We start from the raw sequence: 24,168 nt of genomic DNA on the forward strand, positions 1-24,168 counted from the left end.
GCGCTGAATAGTTTTAAAGTTTAATGCAATTGAACGTGTCTAAAATAATTTGTGTGAGCAAACAATATAACTATATTAAAAAAGATAAGCCATTGCTATGTTCAGTTAAATGACTCATGTTTCCTTAGTGTACAGGGCTAGAAACATACCTGTAAACCATGCTCGCCAGCATCATATTTGTTGTCCCCATCCAGCAGTTCCACTGCCACATAATCTTTGAAAGATTCAAATACTGTGAAGCAAAAGCAAGGATGCTATTAATTTGTTGTAATGCACAAACGTTGAAATATACAAATCAAAGTTGTACTCACTGTTTTTCTTTCCCTTTATACCGAGTTGAATATCATAGTAATCTTCTATTCTCTCAGATCGATACTCCACATGCTTGCATTGAATATACGACTTGAAAAATGAAATAAAGATGCTCAGAATGTGAAAATAAATAACAAATTTGAATTCTACTAGTAATTTAACACTACTTACCACCATTTTCCCTCTGAATAATTTTGGAATAGTTCCTTCTACGCAGGTACCTTTCATTTTATTCTCCACATTATCAAGTAACTGAAAAAAAATTGCAGATTCTATCAGATTATTTTTTTTACAGACAGAAGTTCTTTCACAAACTAAAAATGCATTTAATCAGGACCAATTTCGCAGATCTCCACTGCCTGTGTGTCAGCCATATAGGTATGTCCCTTTGATTCGTGGAAGTATCCGATGATTTTCACAGGAGTGAGTGTTTATAACAGCAATGAAAGAGTTCAACTTGGAATGATTAAGGATACTTTGCTTATTGTTAGTCAATCAGAACTTTACTGCCTATTTCATATATCCAAGTCAGCAGGGTTTTGAAAACAAAAGCTGCTCAATCTATAATTAATGTTACAGTATTCTGCATTTGCCAACAGCAATCCCTAGAAAGCAACACAGACATGTGCTGAGCACGGACAGCTGGTGTATAAAATTTGTTATTTCATTATTCAAGTATTTATTATTTGCCGAGACCCTGCTGCTACCAAGTAGAATATTTCACACCTGTTTCCAAGAGAGATATAAACTTTGCAGAATAGTCTGCACCAACTCAATATAGGAGAGGAGTAATTAATGTTGTAGTTGCTGCTACCACAACTCCAAGATGTAATTTGAATATCCTAAATATTAACCTTGATTGCAAGTTTCTTTATAGGTACTTGCAGAATTATAAAATAAATTACCAGCTCCAAGTTAGGAGTTTTAAAACATTAAGGCTAAAAGTTTAATTTTTTTTGTATGGATAAAAGTTGTCCATTTCAGAAGAATAAAAAAACTAATGGAGTGAAAATAGCAAATATTGTTGTATAAAAAGCATCAGTGGGCCAGGAAATACAAAAGATTTAACTTGGCATGCAGATACAGAATTAGCAAGTCTAATGGAATGTTAGTCTAGAATCACCAAGCATTTAAGCTTTTTTAAAAAAAGGGAACATTTGATAACAACATCACAGGGTATACCTGAAGTTCTGTGTGCCCTGTGATGCTATCAAAAGTTTAGCAGTCATATTTAAGGAAAGAAACACTTGCTTTGGAAGCAATGCAGTTAGGTTTCAAAGATTTAATTCCTGAGACAATGGGCTGACGTGTGACAATTGAGCAGGTTGGGGGACCTCGGAGTTATAGTTAAAAACATGCAAGATTCTTAGGATTCATGTTTGGGATACCAAAATGTTTTATAATAGTTCACTCAGAAATAGAAGTCAGTTTCAGAATAAGGGGTCACTTGCTCAAGATGGAGGAGCAGGAATTTCTTCAGAGGGCGGCGACTCTTAAAATCTTTATCTCAGCTTTGGAGTCAGTGAATATATTCAAGGTGGAGACAGACATTTGAACTACCAGATAATCAAGGGTATGGAGAGACCGCAGGAAAGTAGTATTGAGGCCAACATTGGACTAGCAGAAGATGGACACGAAATGCTGGAGTAATGCTGTCTTCAGGACATGTAGCACCCCTTTAGAGTAGGGATCGATGATGTTTCGGGTAAAGACCCTTCTTCAGACAGTTACTCCATCATTTTGCGTCTATCTTTGACGTAAACCAGCATCTGCAGTTCCTTTCTACATATTGGACGAGCAGAGGGGGTGCAAATATTTATTGCTGCATATATGTTTCAATTGAGGCATATAGGTTTCATATATATTGCTGCATATATGTTTCATATATGTATACAATTGAGGCCAAGTTTCAAATCAAACCGTACAAAAACACCCTGCATTTAAATTTTAAGACTCAACTCTTGGGAAGTTGTTATTGAACAATAGAACTAGAGAATTAATATATCTGCATGCAACATATGCAAATAATGAATTTATACAGTGAAATAACTTACCACCCTGCAGAGTTCCTGGACGTCATGTTGCATAAAACTGTCTAGTGTTTCCCAGCTAGGAGACAATTAATTTATTTAGAATACCACCACATTTGAGCTGTAATAATCACATTTTCTAAGGAGAACTATAATTTCATTAATGTGCACAAATTTTCCAAAAAGGCTTATTCAAGCTGGGAAACCACAGTACGATGTTTTAGAATGTAGCATAAAAGGGGCAATATTTTTGAGAATAGGAGCACCTTCCACTTGCAAATAGTCACATCACAATAGTCATGGCTAATTTACAGTTAAATGGAAGTGGGTCACTCATGCAAGCGTTCATCATTTTATTCACTCTTAATCAACTTGGAAAAGGCACAAAACACACTACGTTGCATTTTAAATTTGAATTACTTGTTATTGTGTTACAATTACATAACCAATACATCACACATAACCTATCAGAAAATGTCACGATGCTAATTTGTTCGAGGACTGGAGTACACTCATGTACATTCTCTCCGTGACCGTGTGGGTTTTCTCCGAGGTCCTCGGTTTTCTCCCACACTCCAAAGACGTACAGCTTTGTAGGTTAATTGGCTTCGTACAAATGTAAAATTGTCCCCAGTGTATGTAGGACAGTGCTAATGTGCGGGGATCGCTGGTTGGTGCGGACTCGGTGGTCCGAAGAGCCTGTTTCCACGCTGTATCTCAAACTAAACTAATCAAGGAAAAGAATTTCCCTCATGGGAGTACAAGTTTCCACTTACCCAAAAGACTTTGTCAGTTTCTTGGTTCCAACAGGTTTATCACTGTGTTGCAACTCATAGAACACCCGTTGCAATGCTAAAGGAACACTCTTGGATGAATCATCCCCATCTGTTGGCATCATATAGACAGCCTATGATAACAAATCAAATTAAATGTTATGGGAACTGGTATGACAGAAAACATATTTTAATCATAGCAGAAATCATTTTTAAGTTCAGTGTGTGATGGGTAATGACACAAAAAAATCTCAGTGAATTCCAAATAATGGAAAATAGCATGTTCAACCTGCAAATGGCCACACTGTTGCCTAATTTGCAGTCTGACACTGATGTGTTCTATTTACACAAAGGGCAAGCACCCAAGCAGTAACATCAGCTCATGCATGGCACCAAATCACAAATGCAATCATGCAGTCCTCAGAAGTGACCCTGAGCTTCCACTTGCCTGCCACTTTATTCATAACGTGAACCTAACTACTACGTTAAGGTATTTGGCTTCACCTCAGATATTACCCCTTATTCTACCCATCTCCTTCCCCTTAATCCCCCACCTACCTCTCCCACCCACCCCCTCACCACCACACATGCCTTCTTTGCCACAAAATAATGAGCCCATTTTCCTCTGACGAAAGGGCTTGGACCAGAGGCATTAACTATTTGCCGTTTCACATAGATGTTGCCTGACCCGTTGAGAAATTTCAGTATTTTTTATATTTCCCTTTTCTAGTAGCAGCAATTTTTTTTTGATTTTCCAATGCTTATCCACAGAAATCTGTGCATCATAGGGAATAACCCAAGAAGATATTATATGCTCAAGAGACAAAAGGAAGGACTTGCAAGAGACAAAAGGACGAGGCAAAAAGCCTCGGGCCTGACTGGGCAGCCGTTTGACAGATGCCCACCTAAAATAGTCCTCTTTAGCATCTCGAAAACTTCATCGTAGTCAAGCAATACCCCATTCTTTATAAATACCCCCTTAGTGTCCTTAATTTATCAGTGAGAAGAATTGTCTAATTTTACAGTTGCTCAACATTACGCTAGGCTCGGAACTCGTTGAGATGTAAGTGAGGCCTCTGCTGAAGACACACCAGAAAGATGCAACACAATAACATACCACAGCACCTGCGCTACTCCCATGACAACAAATAATCGCTTTTTTTTTTTAGAAAAGCAACTGATGCCCAAATGATAATTCAAACATTTTGCTGAAATATATTTTGTATATTAAGTTTTTACTGGGATATTCTCATCACATCATAACTAACTTCAAGAAAAAATTACAACCGCTGTGGGTCATGGTATCCTTCAAATGATTATTCTCCAAGCATCCCGACAGTGATGATCACATTACCTTTCTCAAATGATTCGTAAAGAACAACGTCTGCAATAAACTATTCATGTAACAAGTTGCTCCTTGGTTCTTCAGTCCTACATAGCCTGTATGCTTCTTAGAATCCCACCTGGGAGGACATATGTAAAAAAATAATACATTAATAATTTGTCACCTTCCAATGATATATGCAAGCAAAAACATGCAGAAACACAGCAGGCTCAACATTTCATGACTGTTCCTCACAGGAGGCTCAAAGACATTATTATGCAAGTTTTCCCATTTTACCTGCTAGGTTTCATAATACATGAAAAGTCCTGATTTAATGTTACTTTTTGCACGGTGCTTAATCATTAATGATTTATGCAAATCTCTCTTCATTAATCAATTTCTAAAATACCCAAAATATAATCCCAATACAATACTTACGCTACACCATGTGGTGCATCAGCCTGAACAAAGACTTCAAATGTAACCTTGTCATCTTCTATGAAACCTTTTTCGGCATCAGTTGCTTCCTAAAGAGATTTTAAATAGATTCTAATTAAGCATTCAATCGTAAATTTCATTCCGATGCTTTTTCAACAAAAAAGTAAAACTCATGTTAATTGTTCACATTTTAAAATCAAGTAATGAGACTAGAATTCGGGAACATACTAGGCACTGGCAACACAACATTGCAAATGACTTAATATTCATTTGGAAATTTCTGTTCTCTATTCCCCATTTGAACAAGTTTTAGGGAATGTCTTGTTTAAAATCAATAGGCATGTTTTTTAACATTCAATGATTCACAACTCACCCAAACTATAATAGTGTTTCCAGGAAAATATCAAAAATATCACAGCAACATCAAACCTCAGGGACAACCAAAAATAATGTAGATATATGTTTACCACAAGAATTAGGCTCAATTGAAGACCAAATATAACGGCACAACAGTACAAAAGTATAACATTAGGATTTACAAGGGAAAGTGAAACAACAGGAAGTTTCCAAAGTCACTTATTTTTTAAGTTAAACATATATATAGAGTTATGCCTCCAGGCCTCTGTTTATCAGAGTTAGCAAAATAATGCAAGTGAATAATTGTTTCCTAAAATATAACAATTCAAACAACAACAAAAATTGAAATATACCTGGGGTCAGAAAATAAAAAGACACGAGACTAACAGAAAGGTTAAGCATAATAATAATATTGCAAATTAGAACTTGAAATTGTTCAAATTGCAAAGTAATCAGAAAAAAATAATAATATTCAGGGTGGAAAATAGAAGCTTCCCAAACAATTCCTATAGTACAGCAAATATTCTTGAAGATTGTGAAACTGCGATGAAGGAAAAGAAACCAAATCAATGAAAATTGAGGGATATATAGCAGTAAAATCTAAACTCTTAATTATTTTACACTTTAATAGCAGAGTATTGCTTTTAATTGGATTTCAAGCAGTGATGATTATCTAAAAATCAATGAGGAACAAAGGGAAGGCTGGCACATTTTTACCTGTCTTGGACAGTGCTATTTTGTAAATTTGCAGGTTTATGCCAAGAAGCAACGGTGAACATTTCAGTAGCTACTATTCTAATGAAGGAATCACGGCAACTCTACCTTGTATTTGCATGTGCACACCACAAGTTTTAAAACTAGTGTTAATAACTTTCAGCTTATTAACACATGCTATTGCTTCCTTTGCCAGCAAAATTTGCAGAGATCAGTGAATCGGCAAGAACTTCGTACCTTTGCCATAGAAACATCAAATATATAATGCTAAGCTGATTGCTGTGCTATTGAGTGTTTAATGGCTTAGCCTTAACTACCACACAATTACAACTCTGGTACCAAGTTTGGATCATGATTCCATCAAATTTCAAAATTCTATACCTGTTTAAATTGAAAAACCCAGTTTATGATATTTCTATTTCTACCTTAATCTCGAGTGCATGTTCCAATCTTTATTTTGGCTCTGTAAAACGTTTAAAAAGTTGGTTAAAAACTGCACTTTTTACTTCTTGATTTGCTCTGAGAATTCTTCAGTATGATTGGCCGCTGAACCTGCTTCATGGCATCACGATCGCTGAACACTCGAAATCCACAAAAGCTGGTGCTTGACAGTGACAAACACTGCGACGGGCAAGTCCACACCAGTCTGCTGGTTGGCAGCTTTCGAGGTCAGCAGCAAGCGGGGTTGCTTCGCCGCTGACCACAAAATCAGGCCAATGTTGAATTATCCTTTCTTGTATATTGTCATGGGATATCAAATTTGCTGCTGATCTGTAACCTCATTTGGCAAGCCTCCTGTGCAATCTGGGACTGTCCATGTTTCGATCATGTCGGATTGACAAAAATGGATGTTTTGGCTATTCGACCACTTAAGTCGCCGCATACACTGAATCCAACTATGTAATCCTGTTGGCAAGTCCTTTTCTCGCTACTTGACAAAACAATAGCAGGAAATGAACCAAGGTTCCAGATGGCTCAGTTGGAAAGGATCAAAGACCTCACTCCAGCAAGACCATGACAGGTACCTGGAAACATGGACAACCCTGGATTAGAAGGGAAGTTTGCCAAATAAGTTTCGGATTAGCAGCAAATTTAAGATTATTTGACAACATTCAAGAATTCAGTATTGTGGGTTGATGGAAACATGTCTTGTACCACTGCAGCAGTTTTACACTAAATGTTTAGTCAGATCCCTGCATTACCTCTCACTTTCCTGTAGCAACTTTGAAATAGAGAAATGAAGACTAATTTCAAATATGCAGTTTGATTTGGATTACACATTGATAATGTTGGCTGTAGAAGAATTAAATTTTTAGCACTTACACTCCAAGTCATAAAATTAGAGAAACCCCAGTCATTTTCTTTGTGAAAGAAAAGATGACTAATCCTCCGACTGAAGGACTTTTCTTCATCTTTGTAGTTAATTATCTTCAAAACAGCTTGTGCATGACAGGACCATGACCTATTGAATGGAACATAAATGCATTTTAACTGAACATAATGTATCTAATTGAAGGATAAAAATATCAAACATCATGCCATTATCCAGTTGCATTGCAAAATACAAATTGAGGAAGTAGAGGCAATTCACTCATTCCAGAACTGGCGCAAGCACGGCACCACCAGTTTATACCATCCACAGGAACCAGCCATACTGCAGCCACCTTCCATACCCACAAACTCTGCCAACTAGATTGACAAAGGCTTGGGAAGACCACCACCTGAAGAACCACCGTCTTCAGACCACCATCTGAAGAAGGGTCTCGACCCGAAACGTCGCCCATTCCTTCTCTCCCGAGATGCTGCCTGACATGCTGAGTTACTCCAGCATTTTGTGAATAAATACCTTCGATTTGTACCAGCATCTGCAGTTATTTTCTTATACCACCTGGAAGTTGCTCACTAAGTCACCTCAAGAACACCTTTAATTGGAAATACATTGCCATATCCTAGAAGTCTCACCCAAACAGCATGATGGGTTTGCCAACATACCAATGACTGCAGCAGTTTAAGATAGAAATTCACCCCCACCTCATGAACGGCAATTAGGGATGGGCAATTAAACACCAGTTTAACCTTTGAAGCCCATATTGAATAAAGGAAGAAAAAAGCAATTGTTCAGATGGTATAAAATTGGACAAATTTACTAGACTGTGGCTAGGATCATGACTTTCAGATAAAGGAGGTTGCCCTTTGACCAGGAATTTCTACATTTTTACAAAAGGTGACTTAATTTCTCTGTAACACCTTAGCATGCCGCCATTTTAAAGTCGCTTAATGAGACAGATAAACTACGTAGTTTTTAAAACTACTTAGAATTGGTTATTTACTGCACCCTTCCAAAAATTACCCAAACCCCAAGATACAGATAACCTTGAGGCAGAGCGTGAAAACGTGAAATTATTTAATGATTCTCCTTAAGTAGCACCTGTGATGGTTTCAACATGTCCATTCAGAAGATATTTCATGAAATCGCTTGAAGACAAGAAAATCTTGATGCATTGTATAAGAAATTGGCAGCACAATGGCGCTGCTGGTAGAGCTGCTGCCTCAGTGCCAAAGAGCCATGTTTGATCCTGACCTCAAATACTGCCTGTGCTGAGATTGCACCTTTTTCCTTCTTCCAAAATCCCCAAAACGTGCAGATTTGTAGGCTAATTAGCCTCTAAATTCCCCGTGTATAGGGAGTGGATGCAAAAGTGGGATAACAGAACTAGCGTGAATGGATGATTGATGGTCAGTGTGGGCTGAAGGACCCGTTTCCATGCTGTATCTCTAAACTAAACAATTTAAATTCAGATAACCCATATTGCTTTGTATACGACAACAAAAGTTGTTTTTGCCAGCCACATATCACATTGTCTTCTTCAACAGCTCATGCATTTATTTTCTTCGTTTGTTGAAAGGAATACATGGGAGTCTTCATGGCTAGAGAGCTCTGTGCTTAGTTTGTACACTGTTTACTATTTCTTATGGTGGGTTGATTCTTTATAAGCCAAGCACAGAGAGAACATTAAAATGTTACTTACGTAGAATCAGACTCAGCGTTGCATTGCAGGAAGAATCCGACACTCTTTTGATGAGGGCGATCAGGATGGAAGCGAGGCATTACCATAATTTTCCATGGCAAATTTCGCACAAAACAAGGAGGACTCAACACTGATTCACTGAGCCTACTAAACCGTTCACCAGTGAAACGAAATGTAGCCTCTGAGCGCCAACTGGTATCTGTCAAAAATGAAGAGGAACTGTTTTAAAATTGTTGCATTGTTAACTGATAATTAATTCTGTGGTTTTCAAGGTGTTAGCACAAATCCAAGTTGATAAGTTGAAAAAAAGCTTATTGCTTCCACGATAAGCAAATGGCACATACTCATTTTCATCAACAAGACAATTCCTCACTTGAAAGCACATTCATGTTTGCGCTTTTCAAGTAAAACCAAACACTCATATGAGAAAGTTGTGTTGATTACAGCATACAGATCAGTTTACCTAAACAGTTTTTGCTCTTGGGGAATAAAAACAAGATGAGATTTCTTCATATTTGAAGCAGTAGCATTACGGAGAACCAAACATTCACAAAAATAGCCACAATATAGGTTGTATATAGCAACATTGCGCAATTAGTCATAAAATAATGACCAGTGACTAGCTTTATTATTACTTTAAAAAGAATCACCAGCTTGCAACATTTTGGTGACTAGTCGTGGCATTTTTTCACACTCCACATAGTGCAAGCATGACTATCTTCTTTCTTTGACATATTCCTGGAGAGCACCTTTTCTTGTACAAATAGAATACGGGGAGGTGGTGTTGGAAAGAGGAATCGTATCCCATGATTTGTAATGCTTCCATCAAGAAGATGTTATCTCAACTTATGAAATAAACTCTTGCCACTCTGCTGATTATGTTTTTTTCCTACCACCCCCCTGATGCCAACAGCAAAACAAATTTAACCACAAACTATAAAATCAATATGGATTAGACTTGCAGAGGTTTGAATTAAGAAGCTGAGCTACTTTGACAAATTCCAGACACTGCATACATAGCTTCTTCCAATGTTCAACCTTTGCATACCAACAGCAGAAAGTTACAGAAATTTAGCAGTGCAATTCTGAGAAAATACATTTGTTTAGTCAGTTACATTAGAGCAACAAAACATCCTTTAAGGTGAGGAATTCGATAAGAGAGCATATCCAGGTGAACACAATATCCATGGATATGTGAAATTAAGACTATTCCTTAATACCTTTGACTTATTCCATGACTGTTTCAAAATGAAAGCAGTGGGGCAGGGCACGGTTCTGGCCCATGCCTACATGTAGGACAAAACAGAAAATAAGGCTGCAGTTATTAAGACACAACAACAACAACAAATCATATGACCTTTATCCCTACAAAGGTAGTATGTTACATACACAAAAAGAAACATATACAGATATATTCTTTTGATAGAAAATGTGCTGACTTGAATGCAAAATTTATTTTAAAATATGAATTGGCACCAGAGTACCATACTCTGGAAACATCTACAATTGGGGGAATTTAGGAGTCAAATGCTTTTTCTAGGATAGTCAAATAGACAGGCATCATTTGAGTCCGAGATTTGTCATGTAAATGGCAACTTTACTTTTGTGTAACTTTACTGGTCAAGAAATAAGAATACAACTGAACTAGAATGTCACGGAGGGGGGGGGGGTCAGAATAAGCATAGGAAGGCAAAGGTTAGGATCACTAAGTCTCAAAGGAAGAACAGGCAGGAAGAGCTTAAAGAATGTGGTGAAACAAACAAGCTGAACAGTACATATTTCATCATAAGGAGTATTGTGGGAAAAGCAGATGAACTTAGAGCTTGGATAAGTGGCTGAACTCACGATGCTATTACGGAGGTCAAGATTGGCAGTTCATTGTTCCACGGTTTCAACATTTTAGATGTGAAAGAGGGGGCATGAAAGGTAGGAGTTTTTCTTATTAGGGAAACTGAAACAGGAGCAATTGGGGGTGGGGATAATAAAGTGGGGTGATGCAGACAACATTATTAGGCAGGGGCAAGGGGGAGTGAATTGGAAGCCGTTATTGGGCAAGTCCACACCCGAACATGTGGAAGTCATTTTAAAGCCAGCTAATCAGAGTTCAGGACCAGCATGTTCCATCAAGGAGAAAGGAGAAAGATAGCAATCTTGGATGACCAAAGTTGTTATCAATTTGATTAAAAAGAAAAAAGCACATGGAATATTTAAGAAGATATTAGACTGGGTCTATGAGAAATATATGAGTGGGCGGCACGGTAGCGCAGCGGTAGAGTTGCTGCTTTACAGCGAATGCAGCGCCGGAGACTCAGGTTCGATCCTGACTACGGGTGCTGCACTGTAAGGAGTTTGTACGTTCTCCCCGTGACCTGCGTGGGTTTACTCCGAGATCTTCGGTTTCCTCCCACACTCCAAAGACGTACAGGTATGTAGGTTAATTGGCTGGGTAAATGTAAAAAATTGTCCCTAGTGGGTGTAGGATAGTGTTAATGTACGGGGATCACTGGGCGGCACGGACTTGGAGGGCCGAAAAGGCCTGTTTCCGGCTGTATATATATGATATGATAATGCAAGCAAAAAAGAACTCAAGCAGGTAATAAGAAGGGCCAGGAAATGCCATTGGATTAAAGAAAATCAAGGCTTTTGTATAAAAACAAGAGGATAATCAAGGGGAGGGTAGAATTGCTCAAGGATAAAGGAAGGAATTTATGTTTGAAGTCAGAAGATGCAGGCGAATACTAAATGCGTACTTTGCACCTGTAATTCACTGAGTAGAAGGACATGGAGGACAGTGAAATTAGTGTGGGGAATAGCATTATGTTAGTATTCAAGTTTGTAATCAAGAAGTGGCGATGTTGAGGCTCTTGAATAGAGTTGGAGTTGATAAATCCCCAATTTCTGATGGATCGATCCCAAGTTATTGAGAGAAGAGGGATTGCAGGTACCTTGACAAAAATCATTTTATCTTCTTTACCCCAGGCAAGGTCCCGGAGGAGTGAAGATAGTCAACGTTCTTTTATTTAGGCAGGGAAGTACAGATGATCCAGGAAACAATAGGCCTGTGAGCATCACATCATTGGGTGGTAAGCTATTGAAGACGACTTTCGAGAAGGATGTACTCACATTGAGAAGAGAATGGGCCACTTAGTGACAGTCAGCATGGCTTTGTCCACGGGTGGTCATGTCTTATGAACTTGATTGAGTTGAGGAGGTGAAAAAGGTAATTGATGAGACCAGGGACGTAGGTGCTGTCTACATGGATTTGACAAAGGCATTTGACAAAGTCCCTCACGGTAGACTGACCCAGAAGATTAAAATGAAGTGATCCATAGCGACTTGGTTATTTGGATTCAGAACTGGCTTGATCATAGAAGACAGAGGGTTGTGATGGAAGTGTGTTATTCCAGCTGGAGGTCTGTGAACAGAAGATATCCGCAGGGACCAATACAGAAACATCTGTTGTTTGTGTTATATATAAACTACTTAGACGCAAATGTTGGTTAGTAAGTTTGCAGACCGCACAAAAATTGGTGAAGCTATGGACAGCTAGGAAGGCCGTCAAAGCATACGGTGGGATACAGATCAGCTACAGAAGTAGGCAGAGAAATGGCAGCTGGACGTTAATCTGAGCAAGTGTGATATGTTCCACTTTGGGAGGTCGAATTCAAGGGTAAAGTATATAATTAATGGTAAACCCAGCAACGCTAAATTCTTCCTTCAAGGACACTGCAAATGATTCTCGCATAATGTTAGGAAAGCAACAAACTAATGAATGCAAGAAAAAAATAACACGAAAAGACTGATGGAGAAATCTAAACGTTAAATGGCGAGCCAATAAACAAACATCCAGGGCCTGATAATTTTCAATCGCAATGGTAGCTGAGGATATATAAATAAATTGGTTATCATTTTCCAGAATTGTACGCTATGAAATAGCTTCTGCAGATTGGCAGGTGGGAAATGGAACTCCATATTTCAAAAACAGGAAACAGACATGTTAGCTTATCAACAGTAGAGATAATACAAGATCATAAAGGAGGAGATAACAGGATACTTAGAAAATATTACCAGGATTAGATAAAGGATTGAATACTGCCAAGCAAATAGCATTTGGCAAAACTATTGTAGCTTTTTGAAGACATTAGCTGGTAGAATAGGTAAGGAAGTCTCAATACATGCATTGTATATATATTTTCAGAAATCCTATGTATCCTACGAGTTAGTATGCAAAATTAAAGTATAAGGAATCGAGATAATAGCTTGGATTTAAAGTTGGATAATTGCCAGAAATTTGAAGATTAATTTTGTCGCCAAGTTGGTAAGCAGAACTATTGGGATACTGTGTCTAGTCCCTGTGCCCTACGTATAAAGAAAGTGATTCAACGAGGGAAATACATTCACGTCGGCCAATAGCACTAAAATCAGTATGATTAGGTATGATGAGGAGGATGCAGAGATTTCAAGGTGACCGACAGATTGAGCAAGGGACAAATTCATGGCAGAAACAGCCACTTCAGTTGGAAAAAGTGAAAGGATACATATTATTTAAATGGTATATGTAGAAAAAATAAGCTTTTGTGCATTTTGAAAGAGCAGTCTTCTGAAGCAATGTGCAGGTGCAGTCTGAAAGGTCTTAACAACAACATTCTTGCTCTCGGGTACTTGGTCACCTGTCAATTTCCCTTCACAAATGCTGACCCGCTGAGTTCCACCAGCACTTTGTTTTATTCAGGTGCTGCAAGTAGTTAAGGGGCAAATGGTATTTTGTCGTTTAAGACTATCCAAATACAGAGAGCAAGAATGTTTTGGTATTATTAAACAAGAAATTTATGAGTGCACTCCTGGAGCATCATATATAGTTTTGGACTTTTGACACAAGGAGGAATGTACATTATATATTATACATATTCCTTGGATTAGTGGATTGTTGTATGCCTGGGGGAGGGGGATAAAACCAGTTACACGGTGTTAGTTTCCATTTGCATTTAGCACCACGCGAAGGTTTTGGTTTATTTGTCATGAGATATAGTGAAGCTTTGTTTTGCATGCTATCGAAATCAGACAATACTTTACATGAATACAATCAAACCAAATATATGTACAATAGATAGAGAAAAGGAGACTATACAGAGTGCAGAATAGTTCTCAGCAATGCAGCACATCAGCAAGACCAAGCGCAGGCTCGGCGATCGTTTCGCTGAACACTTCCACTCAGTCTGCCTTAACCTACCTGATCTCATGGTTGCTCAGCACTAACTCCCGCCCATTCCCAATCTGACCCCTCTGTCCTGGGCCTCCTCCATTGTCAGAGTGAGGCTCAGCACAAATTGGAGGAATAGTACCTCATATTTCGCTTGGGTAGCTTACACCTCAGCAGTATGAACATTGACTTCTCTAACTTCAAATAACCCTTGCTTTCCTTCTCTCTCCATCCCATCCTCCTTCCCAGTTTTCTCACCAGTCTTATTGTCTCCTACTACATTCCATCTGTCCCGCCCACTCCACTGACATCAACCTGAAGAAGGGTCTCAACCCGAAACGTCACCCATTCCTTCTCTCCAGAGATGCTGCCTGTCCCGTTGAGTTGCTCCAGCATTGTGTGTCTACCATAGATCAGTTTACCGGACACATGCACGATGGAAGGCCGCAGAGCCCAAATTGCAGAACAGTTTTAAGGAGATGGATAAATTTCAACCTAAAAACAATAAAGGTTATGGAGAAGGGACAAGAAAATGATATTGAAACAGATTATCAACTTTGATTGCAGTGAATGGTGGAAAAGGCACGAATTACCTAACCCTGCTCCTTTTCTGTTTCTTAACAGGTATTCACAATAATAACTTTTTGTAACACCAGTGTTTTGTGAACTCATTGGCTATAGTCTTGTTCGAGCTATAAATGTACAAACACCACCAAATTACAGCGCACAGTAATAAAGGTCTTACAACATCAAGTAATGTTAAAGTCTGCATTTCTTTAGCTACCACAGCACATTTGCGCAACTAAACCAATGCTTATGGATCAAATACTCTCTCCACTCACAGAAGTAGTTCAAATAAAAATCATACATAAATCCCTCCCAGTTCAAAGTTTGTCACAACCTAATTCATATATAGTGCCCTCCATAATGTTTGGGACAAAGACCCATCATTTATTTATTTGCCTCTGTACTCCACAATTTGAGATTCGTATAGAAAAAAATCACGTGGTTAAAGTGCACATTGTCAGATTTAAGGCCATTTTTATACATTTTGGTTTCACCATGTAGGAATTATAGCATTTTTTATACATTGTCCCCCCATTTTAGGGCACCATAATGTCTGGGACACAACATTGTCATGTAAATGAAAATAGTTATGTTTAGTATTTTGTTGCATATCCTTTGCATGCAATGACTGCTTGAAGTCTGCTATTCATGGACATCACCAGTTGCTGGGTGTCTTCTCTGGTGATGCTCTGCCAGGCTGTATTGCAGCCATCTTTAGCTTATGCTTCTTTTGGGGGCTAGTCCCCTTCGGATTTCTCCAGCATATAAAAGGCATGCTCAATTGGGTTCAGATCGGGTGATTGACTTGGCTACTCAAGAATTGACCACCTTTTAAGCTTTGAAAAACTACTTTGTTGCTTTAGCAGTATGTTTGGGATCATTGTCTTGCTATAGAATGAACCGCCAGCCAATGAGTTTTGAGGCATTTGTTTGAACTTGAGCAGATAGGATATACACTTCAGAATTCATTATGCTACTACCATCAGCAGTTGTATCATGAATGAAGATAAGTGAGCCAGTACCTTCAGCAGCCATACATGCACAGGCCATAACACCCCCACCACTGTATTTCACAGGTGAGGTGATATGCTTTGGATCTTGGGCAGTTCCTTCTCTCCTCCATACTTTGCTCTTGCCATCACTCTAATATAAGTTAATCTTTGTCTCATCTGGCCACAAGACCTTTTTCCAGAACTGTGGTTGCTCTTTTAAGTACTTCTTGGCAAACTGTAACCTGGCCATCCTATTTTTGCAGCTAACCATCTTGCAGTGTAGCTTCTGTATTTCTGTTCATGATGTCTTCTGCGGACAGTAGTCATTGACAAATCCACACCCGACGCCTGAAGAGTGTTTCTGATCTGTCGGACAGGTGTTTGGGGGTTTCTCTTTATTATAGAGAGAATTCTTCTGTCATCGGCTGTGGAGGTCTTCCTTGGCCTGCCAGTCCCTTTGCGATTAGTAAGCTCACCAGTGCTCTTTCTTCTTAAGAATGTTCCAAACAGTTGATTTTGGTAAGTCTAAGGTTTGGCTGATGTCTCTAACAGTTTTATTCTTGTTTCAGTATCATAATGGCTTCTTTGACTTTCATTGGTACAACTTTGGGCCTCATGTTGATAAACAGCAATAAAAGTTTCCAAAGGTGATGGAAAGACTGGAGGAAAGACTAGGTGCTGAGCGCTCTCTTATACCTGCATTAAGGAGGCATTTAAACACACCTGAGCAATTGCAAGCACCTGTGAAGCCATGTGTCACAAACATTATGGTGCCCTGAAATGGGGGGGGACTATGTATAAACATAGCTGTAATTTCTACATGGTGAAACCAAAATGTATAAAAATACCCTTTCATCTGACAATGTGTACTTTAACCACATGTGTTTTTTTTCTATTACAAATCTCAAATTGTGGAGTACAGAGGCAAATAAATAAATGATGGGTCTTTGTCCCAAACATTATGGAGGGCACTATAAAAGGGAAAGTTACTCACTTTAATAACTCACCATTTCTCGAAAGAGTCTTCCGCAGACACACTTTTAAGTGTTAATCTGCACCAACCCAGTTAACTGGAACATTGAAAATGGCATGCATCACTTGCAGGTAGTTCTAACAACAGCTGAGTTAAAACAAAATTGTTAACTAGAAGACAGTGGGCGGATTATGTCTGCGTGGAAGATCCCCCTTCAGAGAAATGGGAGTTGCCCATGTTTTAAAAAAGAACCAGACCTTTCATAAACATTGTGTTCCACTTTCAACGGATGATGAGTAGACAGAGTGCACTTCTCTCGCTTGCCTAAACAGGAAATATGGTTGATAACATAAAATGCCTTTAAAGTTCATAATTTCAAAATTGAAAATGTCTAAAATGCTATATACAAACCAGGTTATTTGGATTTCTAAAATGTGCTTATTTGGGGAGGAGGGTATGGGGAAATGGTTCAGATATTCATGAGATTGTACGAGGCCAACTTGCTTGCATTTGGCCCATCTCCATCAATGTAGCTGCCCAAATGTAACCCCCTCCCCACAACACTTACCAACCAATTATCTGCATCTCTCTTTCCCAAATATCTTTGAAAGGTGATTCCTCACCAAGACCACGACTTGGGTCAGAAAGATTTTAAAAAATAACATTTTCCTTGCCCCACAACTGGATAATTTAGATTTTAGTTTAGAATGAGTTTTCAACCAAAGTTATCAATGCAAAGATTTTTAAAAAGTATCAGATCATCATGATAATTTTAATGTCCTCCTCTAATGCCCATAGTTAATGGTAATTGAGCTACCTCAGTTTGGAACAAATGTTACTTGGCTTTCCTCATAAAAACCTCTCTCTGGCTTTAACATCAAACATTGCGACTAAAATAGGTCTCCCAGATTTACATTCAGAGCGTGACTTCTGATTTATTCTGGGAAGCCAAACCAGCAAGACACAAACTTGTTATATTGAGCCTAGATTTTCCAATTTCATTACTACAAATTAAGTCACCTTTAAACAGCTCCAACATACAAATAATGTTCAAAATGGTTGGGATGGTTCAAGCAATGTAGAGCCACCAGGTGCTATGTCTGCCTTAGATCCAGCCAAAAAGGAGGGGAGAGCAATCACGGACAAGAGAATTGTACAGCGGTTCCAATCAATATCAGAATATACTCTGAAGTCAGATGAGGCAAAGCAGGTACAAGAAATTTGAATTCTTTTTCCTCACAATTAATACTGTCATGGACCTAGTGAAAGTTTCCTATTTTGTTTTCCAACTTCCACTATTTCCAATGTTTTGATTCTGGGTCACTGTAAGTACATTATCGCTGGTATAATTTTAGTTTCTTGCAACATTTAGCTGATCGAATGCAACCACAGGCACAAGGATCAACCATCCAGAGAAAGGATGTCCTACCATCTTTTTCCTCACATAATTTCACAGAGACTGAACATTTATTCGACAATCGAGTTAAAAAAAATCAGTTTCTCATGTCAATTGTACATCAAAGTGATACAAAATTAATTCAGCTTTTTAAAGTGCCGTAGCACTGCTAAATCACAGCCATTTACGGGAAGAAATCTGGCAGTTTAATGTAGTTTTAAAAAAAAATCCTGGTTAAGGTACAAATCATCCCAGAGACAGCACCACCATTTCAGAGAGGGCTCCTGGTTCTAATATATGCTTTTATATTCCAAGAAAGGCGCTGCCTTTCTTGGAACTACCTGCTCACCTTGCTCTGAATAAGGCAATTCATTTGGCAGTATTTGTACACATGGGTTTTAGTGTGAATCGCAACAGAAACCCTGCACAAAATACACCCAATCTCCAACAAGATTGTGATCCACATTGAAGGCAGTACAGTTGAGAGATTAGGTATTCAACAGTGAGCAGCTCAGCCCAACTTTCCAACTCTCAAGACAGAAGCAGCCGTAAGTCCAACAATGCAATTCACTAATTAAGAATGGCAACTAAACTCAAGCAGATGGTTCAAGCCAGATCATTGTGCTTATCTGCCATCTCCCATCACCTTAATGATCAACTCCAAATGGAACACTAAAAGAGAATATCTAAATGCTGGCCCAGGATTTCAATGCTACAATCATTTTAATGGAACCTGGATTGCACATCAATTGATCAACTCCCAGAACAATCGGAGGTTCGAGACTAATTTTTGGGAGGCTTCATGAGTCACTAAAAGCACTAGCCATTACTGATCACTTAACATAATGCATCTTCCCTAACATATTCTCCATTTCAACTCAATTCTATCTGAACTGAATTTGCACTCAGCAAAACTGGAATTTTAAGTTAGCCTGCACTGTAATCGGCTGCATTGGAAACACAGAAAATAGCCATTTCATTCAACATTCCTTAAGTCGGCTCAGCCTGAACACACTCAAAACATGGATTAGCAAATAATCCACTATGTTCCACGTTTTATTTAAAGCTTACCTTCATTCCAATGCTCATAGCTTGAATTTACAAAGTATGAGCTCAGGCAAAACAAGATATGTCCTTTAGATCACTTGTACTTCCAAAATTACTTTTAGGAATCTAGTGCAAGTTAAAACATCCATGCACATAAATAAAACAAAATCAGTATCAAAATGAAAAACTTAAAGCTGATATGCAAAGGGTATATCAACACTCAAATGGTAGCACCATGACAAGTTTCTTAATGAGGGCATTCCAATTCCTTTGTCCCCTACAATTCATGACTCGTTCCATTTTTTTGTGCACAAGTTGAATGAATGAGGAAGAACTGAGAAATCTCTCATAACATGCTCCAAGTAGGGGAAAAGATTCCTAGTGATCAGGATTTTTTAAAATCAGAGAGCACCTACCCCATGGGGAGGCATCTTGCTAGAACTGTGTGCAATTCTCAATCTTCCGTTTAGTTGTGCAGGCTTATATAACCCATAAGTGTTCACTTGTAGAATACTTGATCTGAAGGAGAATACATGTAATAAATCTGGTCCGTAAGAAAAATTTGGCAAAATATTAACCAAAAGCATTGTCAATCAGATGTATGCCCAAAGCTGCAGTTTAATTTTTAAAGCTTCACAATAGGATATCACAGCATCCAAAATCATTGCAATTAGTACCGCACAACTACAAATAAGCATACAATGCCTTCTATCGCCAGACGCAAACTATTTTAAAGTCCTACTGTTTAAAAATGCATTTTGATGGCAATTCTTTGAGCTTTTGTCAGTCTTAAAATTTTCCTACATCAAAAGTCTATTTTTGCAGCTACGAAATTCAAAGGAGGATCAACTTCAAATGTTAAATACACCACTCTGCCTACAATTCTCCCCATGTTTAGGGAAAACTTTACAGCTATTGAAAAAGTATGTTCAATGTCTACAATGCTCCATCTTTAGTCAGCCAAATACACAAAATGCTGAAGTTATAGGTTACACACACTGCAACAAATGAGATCAAACACCTAATTGGTAGATCGCCTTCTGGATGCGTTCAGTAATTACAAATTGCACCATTTATTGAAACTAGTTTTGGATAATTATAATTGCAACTCATTTTCCACCGTCATGTGGGATGATGATGGGGATTGTGAAAAGAGACAAGCGAAGAGGAAGAACTAAAATAAAAAAGACAAATGAATGAAACAAAATCTCATAATTCAAAGAAACAAGCAAAAGCAGACCATTTGCTCCTTCAAGCCTGTTCCACCATTCTCAGCCATTTCAACCCTTTCTAATTAATGATCTTGCCTCAAATTCTACAGGTTCACCATACTTTGGTTAAAGAAACGTTGCCTCATCTCAATCCTATGGGGCTTACCCCATATCCTTAGGCTGTGATCATAATTGTGAAGTTCCCTACCTAAGGAACATTCGAGTTGGTCTTTGCTGCATACCTTCCATACCAAGAACATCCATTCTCAGATGAGGACCAGAACTGCACACAATACTCAAAGTATAAGAGGCCTAGATAAGGGAAACAATCAGAATCTTTTATCCCCATGGTGGAAATGTCAAATACTTGGGGGCATAGGTTTAAGGTGAGAGGGAGAAAGAAAAAAGGAAATGTGTGGGGTAAGATTTTTTAAAACAGAATTACAAATGGTTGTTGCAGTGGATGCAGATAAAATGATGGCACTTATGATACCAAGAGATAGCTACCCCAACATGCAGGAAATGAAGTGTTCCTGCGGTGCCATTCAGACATTTCTACCACCTTCAATGTGATCCATCATATTTTTCTGTCTCCAACGCTTTTCAGACTCCTCCCCTGCAACTCCTTAGTTCACTCATTCCATCCTACCTAACCCACCCATTGTCCAAGCACTTTCCCCAGCAATCACAGATGATGTAACACCTGTTCCCAGACAACCTCGCTCACACCCATTGGACTACAACAGCCTTTCCAAATGAGACAGAGGTTATCCTACACCACTTATAACCTTGTCTATTGCATTGAGTTCTGCCAATGTAGCCTTCTCCACAACAGCAAGACCAAGCGAAGACCAGGTGACCGTACCACCAAACACTTCAGCCTGTTCAGCAAGGCCTGGTGTGCGAGGTTGCTTGCCATTTTAACTGCACTTTCTTTTCATGCCAACCATTCTGTCCTCTCCCACTGCCAGAGCTAGACCACATGCGAACTGAAAGAACACCACATCTACCGCTTGGGTAGCCTACAACCCAACCACATGAACACTGAATTTGAGTTTCAGGTAAACCCCTCATCCCTCTTTCTTTTCCACTATCAGTCTTGCATCCATCCTCTTGTCTCCTGTCCACCCCCCCCCCCCCCCCCCACCCCCTGTGCACACCTTTCTCCCACCTCCTCCATTGCTCAATTTCTGTGATCTCCTCGTTTTGCTCATCGCCCACCTCCCTCTCAACGTCCTCCATTTTCATTTTATTCTCCTTCTTTTTTTTTCCCTAACTGCCTCCCTCCGACTTTACATTTCACTTCTCTTCCTTATCTGGTACCCTTTTGTCTCCATCTTACCTCTAACCTTTGTTGTTATCTCCATTTGACCATCACACCATCTCATTTGTCAGAATTTGCCCCATCCCTTCCCTCACCTCTTCACTAGTCTTCTCCCCCCTGCTTCATCAGTGTAAAGAAAGGCCCAGAAACAAAATGTCATTTGTCCATTTCCTTCCACAGACCCATGTGGGAAGGAACTGCAGATGCTGCTTTAAACCGTAGACCGAAGAAAGGGCTCAACCCAAAAGTTACCCATTCCTTCTATCTAGAGATGCGGCCTGTCCCACTGAATTCCTCCAGCATTTTGTATCATCTGTCCACAGACCAGCCGAGTTCCTCCAGCACTTATAACTTTTGTTTCCAGTGCTGTACTGACTGATATCCTATGTAGTCTCAGCAAGACCTATACAATTGTAGTCAGATGTAGCAAGAAGACCTAAGTGCAGTTGCACCAATGAAGGCCACATTCCATTTATCTTTTTAACCATCTGATGTAAAGCATGTTTACTTTCATCAACTAGGCTACAAGAACACCCAGGTCTCATTACACCTTCTCCCATCCCAATCTATTGCTGGTTGGATAACAACATGCCTTCCTGTTTTTAACCAAAGTGGATGACCTCATGTCTCCACATTGTACTGCACTGTCATGTAGTTCCCCACTTACTCCACAAGACCAAACCACACTGGAGCCTGTCCGATTACTCCCCCACCCATGCTCATACTCCCATCCAGTTTTACATCATGTGGTAGTACAGCAAATTAAAGCCAAATGGCAAAGATCGCAGTAAGCCGAGAATAATCAACAATTTGAGGAGGGGAGACCAACGACAGCATTACATTAAGGATCATATTTCAGGCAGATGTAGGCAAGGTGCACAGGAGAATGAAAAAAGCAAGATGGAACCTTTAACCAGCTACACAAACATCCGGACCCATACTAGGCACAAATGATTTCATTGCAGTTGTCATCATTATCCTGAAAAGCAACAAAGGAAACATGGCAAATAACTAATTTAAAAACCTTGCATCAATATATTATTTCCAGTACACCAGAATAAAGTTCTGCAAACATTGTTCAAATGTTGGCTGTGTGCCAGTAGATTTCAGTGAAAACATTGAGTAACATTTCAAGTGAAATCGATCCCTAGTTTTATTAGTTTCTGATTTTAAAACTATGAAGAAACACAGCATTACCATCTTCCATGTCTTCCTCTGTACTGTTGCGCCCATCTGCCATTGCTACGTTACCATTGATGATTGGGTTAGGGGTAATTCGTGGAGGATCATCTGCATCGCCAGCTGAAAAAGATATGAAATGTATTATTGCTTAAGAATCCTAAAATATGTCTGTTTACAGTATTCGATCTTTTACATTATGAATTCTATCAGACCTACAATACTTATCCATGCTTGTCTTTTACCAGGATATTTAATGGGTGACTGGACAATTCCAATGACAGTCGCACAATACACAACAATGCCAAACCAACATAGAAGACAATAGAAAAATCAAACGAGGGGTAAATCAAAACATTACATTTATTTAGCACTATTTTAAAATAAGTCAATTTATAAAATTAGGAAGCTGATCAAGTTCAAATAAGGAGAAATAAAAAACCAAGCAGCCAATCGGTAAAAGCATTACTGCGTGGCTTTCTCGTGCAAGGTCTTCCACTTAGACAGTAAATATAGGAAGGCAGTTTGTTATCTGAACGACAGTAGTTTGGACAATAGATTGGTCATGTGGAAGGTGCATTGGGTGAACTTGTAGACTCCTTGTAAGAATGATTGAATCCTTTATCAAAAATATACAGTTGTGTGAAAATGGCCGTAAAATTGTCGGGGGGACAAATAATGGAAGGTGGACAGCAGCAATCCTTTTGGAATGGCTACTATACAAGATACTTCCACTAATCCATGTCAGGAAGTTAATTTATCTAAATTCTTGTTAGCTATAGGAACCCCACTAGAAGACTTAAAACTCCCATCTTCAGAATTTATTGGCACACACATAATGAAACAGCATTGCCCTCTTCTATAATACAAAAAGAAAACTGTCAGGTTTCAGAAATATTCAGGTCAGGAAACATCTGTGGGCAGAGGACTCTTTGGAAAACAACCATTAGCTTTCTCCTTCCACTGATGCTGCCCAACCTTTAGAATGCTTCCATTGCTGGTTAGATTTCCACTTTGAGCTGCAACGTCTCTTCCCCTCAACCCCCCCTTCATTTTTTTCCTTCTACCATACTTTATTCCAACAGCAACACTAACCTTCAGATGGGAAAAAAATGAACAGTAACAACCAGCTCACTCCCAAAGTACAAACTAAAGGTTGCAGCGAGTGGAAACGACAATTAGCAAAAAAATTAACGAAATAAAAATACACCATTGGACTGCAAGATTGTACTCAAATGCTTTATTCGAAAATGACTATACAAAGATGGGACAAAATACAATTTGATCAAAATGTATAATGGA

General features: G+C 38.9%; 1 protein-coding gene across 6 annotated transcripts in view; it reads right to left on the reverse strand.

The window, feature by feature from the left end:
* Nucleotides 1-24,168, reverse strand: part of usp7 (ubiquitin specific peptidase 7 (herpes virus-associated)) — an 82,781-nt gene that overhangs the window by 27,283 nt on the left and 31,330 nt on the right. For all 6 annotated transcript variants that reach the window (XM_078418184.1, XM_078418183.1, XM_078418185.1 and 3 more), the window contains 10 exons: nt 22,885-22,989; nt 8,978-9,176; nt 7,272-7,410; nt 4,878-4,966; nt 4,470-4,578; nt 3,119-3,249; nt 2,367-2,421; nt 484-564; nt 312-402; nt 150-232 (listed from right to left, as the gene is read on the reverse strand). In XM_078418184.1, the coding sequence (XP_078274310.1) occupies nt 150-232; nt 312-402; nt 484-564; nt 2,367-2,421; nt 3,119-3,249; nt 4,470-4,578; nt 4,878-4,966; nt 7,272-7,410; nt 8,978-9,176; nt 22,885-22,989 (1,082 nt within the window). The remainder of the gene's footprint in view (nt 1-149; nt 233-311; nt 403-483; nt 565-2,366; nt 2,422-3,118; nt 3,250-4,469; nt 4,579-4,877; nt 4,967-7,271; nt 7,411-8,977; nt 9,177-22,884; nt 22,990-24,168) is intronic.

This window comes from Rhinoraja longicauda, chromosome 21, assembly GCF_053455715.1.
Source record: "Rhinoraja longicauda isolate Sanriku21f chromosome 21, sRhiLon1.1, whole genome shotgun sequence".
NCBI lineage: Eukaryota > Metazoa > Chordata > Chondrichthyes > Rajiformes > Arhynchobatidae > Rhinoraja > Rhinoraja longicauda.